Genomic DNA, 7,673 nt, shown 5'->3' with positions numbered 1-7,673 from the left:
CGGTGAAGACGGGAATGGGACGTGACGGGCCGCTAAACCTAGACAAATCTCGAGGAAAATGGAGCTTTGAGGTCGAGCTTCTAGAGGAGAAAGCTTAACTAGTGTGGCTCGGGCATTTCATCGAACACCTCATGTGCATAGGAGGTGAGCTAGAGCACCACAAAGCCCTCCCCTCGCCGGCGAGAGAAAAACAGAGCACTAGAGTGCTCTGCTCGCAGGCGAGGGGTATATATAGGCACCTCATTGGTCCCGGTTCGTGGCATGAACCGGGACTAAAGGGCAGCCTGTGGTCCCGGTTCAAGCCACCAACCGGGACCAATGGTGGTGGGCCAGGAGCGAGGCCCATTGGTCCCGGTTCATCCCACCAACCGGGACCAAAGGGGCCAGACGAACCGGGACCAATGCCCCCACGAGGCCCGGCAGGCCCCTGGCCTCACGAACCGGGACCAGTGCCCCCATTGGTCCCGGTTCTGGACTGAACCGGGACTAATGGGCTGACCCGGCCTGAACCAAAGCCCTCTTTTCTACTAGTGAGAAGACGCAGCGCGGTCTTTTGGGCCGCCCATGTGCCGGCGTCCAGTTTTTTAAATCCATTTATTTCTTTTCCGTTGTTGCTTTTTCTACTTTAAATTAATCAGGACTCCAGAAAAGTTCGAAAATCTAAAAATTTGAGTATTTTAAAACAAAAGATTCAATAAATCATAAAATACTTGTGGATTCAAAAAATGTTTGTGATTTTTAAAAATATTAAAAAATGATCAGTATTTTTTCAATATTTTGAAAAAAGGTTCATTTATAGAAAATGTTTACCAATTCAAAAAATCATGAATTTTGAAAATGCCCAAAAAGTTTGGAAACAATTTGTGAATTAAGAAAAACAGTTTCTTGATTTCTAAAATATTCGTTGATTCAAAAGATGATCATGCATTTAAAAAAATGTTTATTATATAAAAAACTGTGAAATTAAAAAATTCCATGATTTCCAAAAAACATGTTCGTCAATTCTAAAAATGTTTGCTGATTAAAAAAAGGTTCACACCTTTGATAAAAGTATTTGCAAATATTATAAATCTTAATGAATTCAAAAAATGTTGATGATTAAAAAAAGTTGACAAATAAGTTAAAATAGTCACGATTTCAGGTATCTTAAAATGTTCACGATTTCACAAAAATATTCAATTTTTTCTGAAGATTTTTATGAAAAATAAAAAAGGAAAATATACAAATAAAGTAAGACGAAAAAAGAAGAAGAAAAAAGAAGAAGAAAAAACAGAAAAAAAGAGAGAAAACCTCTGAGGAAGAAACGCGAAAATCCCAAAAATAGGATCGAAGATACGAGGGTGTACACGCTAGGTCGCTACGCACCAAATAGGAAACCCCGCCGCAGTAGCGGCTGGAAATGTACGTTTTAGATAGGGGAATCACCCCACCTAGGACACCATGTGCAATGAGAAAGAGAGTGATAGTGTATCTCGGTGATGCAGCAAAATGTGGTCATAGCAATTGAAAATTATGATTATTTTTCCTCCATAGCAACGCACGAGCTCTTTTGCTAGTATTCGATAATGGGGAAACGAGGACAACGGGGTAAGGTGTTGCTGCTTTGAGACTCGTATATGCCAGGTGTCACGCGCTCGAGCTGGTCTCCCATTTTTGCTGCCTACGACCCGATGGTACAAGATTTTTTTTTCTTCGGCTGACCAGTGAACAGTTGAATCAGGCAGAGGATTTGCCGTCCGGATTGTGAAATCACACACGAGTTGGTACACATGAGCTACAAATACCAAATCCACATGGTTGGGGGCTTGTGTATACCACTAACTGAACATATACTGTCTTAATCGGAACCGTTCTCGTGTACTAACTGAACCTACAGTGGCAAGGCTAAACTCTGGTCGTTACGAACAGCTCCACTATAAATTGCTAACAGTAGTAACATATTGGACAGAAGGCCCATCCTACAGTCGACAATCCATCCGAAGCTACGACAGACTGCCCCCCACTTCATGTATCTGGTCCCAAAATTCATCTTCATGGCTTCATCTGCAAGACTGTAACCATGTCGTACAGCTGATGATTCATGTCACAACGAGAAGTAAACGAACTTCTCATCTGAAGAGACGGTTTTTCAGAGAGGAGCACAGCCAGGAACTCAGGCTAATACATCAGGAGCATCCTCAACCTTTCCGTGGAAGAAGTGAATTTCGATCGGCGATCACTGCAACTCCTATGAAAGTGTTTCCCAAATGAATAACTAACAAAAGTTCGGCATATTTTCGGCAGGAATAGAACGGACAGGAACACTTAAACATGCAGACGACTTGCCGTCCGGATCTTAAATGGCATAGGAGTGGTGCTGATTGACTCCCAATACCAAACTCACGTTATGGACCCGACAGAATTGGGCAGGCACAAAAGGGAGTACCAAACTCACATTGTGGATCCGACAGAATTTTTGGCAGGCACAAAAGGGAACAAGGTGCATGCCAAAAACAAGAAGAAACTTTCGTACGTAGAATGTAACCACATGGCAGAATCCTTATCGATTTGGGGTGTACGGTACCAACACATAAGCTCTTGTCAAGGCAGGTCCAAAATGGGCAAAGAGCACTCGACTGAAAGCAGGCTGTATAAGTATTAAACAAGAACAGATGAAAAAAAGTGACTTAAAAATCACTTCATACAAGTGACCCAAACAGCATTGAACAAAAAAATTGACATTATCTTATAAAAAGGTGCCGCCGGAATGTAAATCGCTGCAAAAAAAAATTCCTTTTCAATGATTATATATCTGTAAAACGATCTACAATTTCTTACTGAGAGCAGGCTGTAAAACTGCTGTCCTGATTCTGAAACTGCACACGGGTGATATGCATGAACTCCCAATACTGTACTCGAATTACATGAATCCGGATCAGTGAGGCTGCTAGCTGAGCATATCCTATATATCCTGTTCCATCCTATTCCCAGCCATGCCCATGTAACCTACCACAGTGCTAAGACTCTAAACCCTGGCGGTATGAACAGCTCCAGCTATAAGTCGCTAACAGTGGTAACATATTGTACACAAGGCCCATCCTACAGTCCACCACTGATCGATTGCCTGCTTCTTCATGCATTAAAAGTCCAAATTTCACCTTCATTCATGGCTTCATCCGTAATCATGTAATGCACGGCCGATCGATGATAATGGCGACAAAAAGTACTGCACGAAATTCCTCATCTGCACGGAAAAATTCAGACATAAGGAACAGTACTCGGGGAGTTACTCTGGGCCGGTGATCATCACGAGCGTCTCCACCTTGCGTGGAGGAGAATTAATTGGTGAGGTGAGGTGAGGTGGGCGCTTACGAGTCACGGCGAGTCGTCGTGGTCGTGGCGGAAGGCCATCTTGGCGGTGTCCTTCCAGAGGGACGCCTCCATCTCCTTGTCGAAGAGCCGCCTCTCGGCGCGCCGCAGCGCCGCCTCCAGCTCCTCGATCCGCTCCTGGTTCCTCTGGTGGAGCAGCTCGTGCAGCCTCCTCTCCAGCTCGATGGCCGAGACGCCGTGGTACCGGTCAGCATCGTCGTCCTCCTCCTCCTCGTCGTCTTCGTGGTTATCACGGTCGTCGTCGTCGTCGTCGCCGAGGTCGCTCTCGAATCCCTGCCGGCAATCCGCAATGTCATCGTCGTCGTCCGACGGCTCTGCTCCGCCCTCGTCGCGCTCCTCTCCCGCCGAAAACGGCGGCGTGTCCGCGCCGTAGCCGGCGCGAACGCGCTCGAGCTCGGCGTGGAACTCCTCCTCCAGCACGTCCATCCTCCTGCGGCTCGCCGCCTCCATCTCCGCGCCGGAGGAGGAGGCGACCCGGTGCCGGTGATGACGGCGACGATGGTCCTCGCAGCGCGCGGTCGCAGCCTGCGGCTCGTTCCCGTCCGTGAGGCAGCTCGACGCGGCGGACTCGGGGTTGCGGGGTTCGTCGTCGCCGCCGGTGTTGTTGGTCGTTGCCATGGCCTGCTGGCCTTTGAAGTCCCTGATCAGCGCCTCCATCTCGGCCCGCACCCTGGCCATCTTGTTGAACTCGTCGGACGTCTTGGCCAGCAGGAACACCAGGCTCAGCCCGACGCCCAGGCCCGACGGCCTCGTCGTGTCGGCGCCGCCACCGTCACCGGGTGCCGCCGCGCATGCCGCTGGAATCGACGTACCTGACGAGGCAGAGGCGGCCGAGGCGTCCCTGATGCTGAGCTCGCCCTCCTCCTCCGCCGCGACGACGAGCTCCTCCTCGGCGACCGTCTTCGGCGGCCGCGCTTTGCCGTCGTCGGCGCGGCCCTTGCCGCCGAGCCTGGCGAGCCGCGCCCAGCGGAACCTGGGCAGCAGCGACCTGGCCGCGGCCAGCGCCCTCGGCGTCGACGAGGGCCCCTCGACCCCGAACTCCTCGCCGTCGTTGAGGTAGTCGAGGATCCTCCGCCTGGTCGTCCCCTCGGCGGCCGCAGCCACAGCCATCGGTAGCCGCGCCGACCGGCCGGCAGAGCGGAAGATGCGAACGAATGTGGAAAGCCGGGTCGTGTCCTCGGATTCCTGGGAACGGGCCGGCCGAGGTGGAGGTGGAGCGGAAGGAGCAAAGCGGTTTTCAAACCGGGGCGGGTCGCGGTCGTGGGGGGAGGTCGCGGCGGGGCCCGCCGACAGCGACTCCTCTCTCGCTGTTTAAGTATTTGGGGCCTGATGCATGGATGGATGGATGGATGGATGGGATGTCAGATGATGATGATGAGATGGCATCCATTGTTTATTCGACGGATGGCATCGATTATTTATTTATGGCGAGCTCGTTTGTCTAATCTTAATCTAAACTTGAAAAGATGGCACGATCTGCAGGTAGGCCAGGTGTTGCGCGCCCCGATTTGAACCGTTGGCATTTTGTCTCTGTCGGCTGCGTGCCGCTCCTTCATCCTTCCTGCATTTCGCACTTGGCGATGCTGCTGATCGAAGTGGTTGCTGGGCCACTTGCGCGACGACTAGACTAGGTGGCCAGCCGAGTGACGGACGCACGCAAGGCAACCTCAGCTCACAGACGTATGGAGATCTCGCAGAGATCATGGAGACACGCAGGCAAAGCAAGCGACCAACGGAAGACCCAAGCGATTATGACCCCTAATCATCATTCATCATCGTTGCCTTTTTCCCGTTAGAAAGAAGCGATCTAGCCAGGCAGCCAGGGTAGGGCCGGCCGGCTCTCCCGTTCGAATCGCCGGCCAGTTGGCCGAGACCAAGTATATACGTACGTACGTATGTGTATAGTGAGAGGGACGTCGTGGCAGGCGGCAGCAAAATTTATGGAGGAGAAGACGCTGCCATGCGGTACGGGTCCGGGTCCGGACGCGAGACAAGACGAGGCGCGACGGCCGACGACGGGACAGCGTATCTCCTCGCCCCGCCCACCACCTCTTCTGCTCCGATGGGCACCGCTCAACTCACTCACCGCTGCTGACATGACTACAGGAGTAATCTAATCTAATTTAATCTAATCTAATCTATTAACCACCGTTGAGCGATTCCTCCGTCACGGTTTTTGTGGCGTCGGAGTGGAGCCGACGGGAATATCGGCTGCTCTCGAGATGCCGCCAGCGCCATTTTCTTTCTTACTCGAAAGATGTCTGCCGCTGGTTGGGTCGTGTATCGGTTAAGCTGTGCGTCGTCTGCGGGCGGCGCGACAGGCGAAAGAGGACAGCGGCGGCGGATGGGGCAGGCTGCCTGCCGCGGGACGGGCAAGACGCCATGGGCGCCGAGTCTTTGCGTGCGTGCGTGCGTACGCCGCCTGCGTCCTGCGCTGCGTACGTGTGGCAGGAATGCGCCGTGCCGAGGCGTCCGCGCGAACTCTTCTTTTTCTGCTGTGGTGGCCATGGAATGGGATCCAGCGTGCCATGACATGACAGCCTCATGGCGAATGGACCGGTTGGCATTTTCCAAACTACTTACTACTAGTATCTGCAGTGGATAAGAACAAGGAATTTGTCCTTGTTTGCCCAGGTGGCTTTGTTTAATTCATCGGCTTTCAAAGCATAGGTATTTTTTTTTGAATTCAAAGCATAGGTATTGAATAGTTGTAGTTGAAGCAAATGGCCAGCAAGTGGTCGTGCCGGAGTGGTTATCGGGCATGACTAGAAATCATGTGGGCTTTGCCCGCGCAGGTTCGAATCCTGCCGACCACGCCCTTTTTGGTTTCCCATTTCCCTGGGTTTTGTTTTTTTTCCTTTTTCATTGCACATGGATGCTTCGCCTAACTGGGCCTTACTTTTTTTTGGACTTAACAGCCGTACCCTTTTTTTAGACAAAAATAAAGCCTTACCTGGTCGATCTGGTTGCTACATGGGCCTCACAATGCAGCCTCATTGTGTGTGTGTGTGTGTGTGTCTCTCTCTCTCTCTCTCTCTCTCTCTCACAACTCCAACACGCCATGCAACTATCCTATGCCTTCTGCTAAAAGAAAAACCATCCAGGGCCATTCTCTCTAAAAGGAAAAAAAATCGAGGGCCGAAGGCTCGTCCCAGCGGCTTTAGCACCAAGGGAGGCGGCATCACCCACGTGCACCCCCTCATGGACCGGCCCATGCAAAGGATGCGACCGATCGCTCGGGACACGCCGGTTTTCTGGTTCACTGCTTACGATCGACCAGTCCACCATTGAAAGATTAACCATTGACTTTTTGGCAAAATATGTCTTTTTTTAAATCAAGATTTTTAGAAAAACATAAATTCAAAAAATCGCGGTTTAAAAAAAGTTGACAAAGTCGAAAAAGTTCACATGTTCTAAAAAGTCGGTGCATTTGAAAACAGTTCATGAACTTGAAAAAGGTCTAGGTTTCAAAAAAAGTTCACGAAAAGTATTTGAAAAAAGTTCACAAATTCGAAAAAAGTTTGCAGCGATATGAAAAGTTCATTGATTTTGAAAAAGGTTTTGGACATTGAAAAAAATATTCACAGATTTGGAAAAAGTTCATTGATTTTCAAAAACAATGTTCGTGAATTGGAAAAAAGTTCACAGATTTTGAAAACAAACTTGGTAAATTCGAAAAAGGTTTATGGATTTGAATATATTGATGCATTTGGAAAAAGTTAACGTGTTTAAGAAAATGGTTCACAAATTCGTAGAAAGTTCGTGCTTTTATAAAAATAAAAAGCAAATAAAAAGAAAAGGGAAAAAAGAAAAAGGAAAAACCAAATAAAAACCCATAAAATGAGAAGCCGACCCAAAGAAAAATAAAGGTGCATGTATCGGCCTTTTGTTGCTTTGTCGGGATTCGTCCAAGAGAGTTTGGTAAAAAGATTTGTGGGAAATACCAGAAATAGAAAATCAAAATGCATCACGTGTGGACTCCACTTTACAACAAAAAGCTACAAAATATCTATGGATCGGACGGAGTACCTATTTCCTATAACCACCCGTGAGAATCTCTACCTTCTCATTATTTTGGAACTAGTAGGGGAGAGAACCGTGTCCCCACCGCCGGACAACTCTAGCTTTGTCATCTCAGCAACGAGATATGTGGTGATGGCCATGTCGACATTCTTGCGTCCTCCACACTTAGATCCCGATCCGATTGTCCTAATGGCAAGACACTGAGTAGGATTCGACCACGGGATTCATCCAGAATCAGGAACTTGGGGGTACAAGAGGAGCAAAATGAGGGGGGGGGGAGG

General features: G+C 49.3%; 1 protein-coding gene and 1 non-coding gene across 2 annotated transcripts; one reads left to right on the top strand and one right to left on the bottom strand.

Annotated features, from left to right (window-relative positions):
- Positions 1 to 2,764: 2,764 nt before the first annotated feature.
- Positions 2,765 to 4,676, bottom strand: LOC123166053 (protein POLAR LOCALIZATION DURING ASYMMETRIC DIVISION AND REDISTRIBUTION). Its single transcript, XM_044583813.1, has 2 exons — positions 3,352 to 4,676; positions 2,765 to 3,223 (listed from the first exon to the last, which is right to left on the bottom strand). Exon 1 carries the CDS (start codon positions 4,477 to 4,479, stop codon positions 3,355 to 3,357), a length of 1,125 nt encoding a protein of 374 aa, XP_044439748.1. The 5' UTR covers positions 4,480 to 4,676; the 3' UTR covers positions 2,765 to 3,223; positions 3,352 to 3,354.
- A 1,427-nt stretch (positions 4,677 to 6,103) lies between these two features.
- On the top strand, positions 6,104 to 6,185 carry TRNAS-AGA (transfer RNA serine (anticodon AGA)). The gene has a single exon. It is a non-coding gene; the product is annotated as a tRNA-Ser (tRNA).
- Positions 6,186 to 7,673: the final 1,488 nt, after the last annotated feature.

The sequence above is a fragment of the Triticum aestivum genome, chromosome 7D, assembly GCF_018294505.1.
Source record: "Triticum aestivum cultivar Chinese Spring chromosome 7D, IWGSC CS RefSeq v2.1, whole genome shotgun sequence".
Taxonomy (NCBI): domain Eukaryota; kingdom Viridiplantae; phylum Streptophyta; class Magnoliopsida; order Poales; family Poaceae; genus Triticum; species Triticum aestivum.
This window is presented reverse-complemented; position numbering and strand designations above follow the sequence as displayed.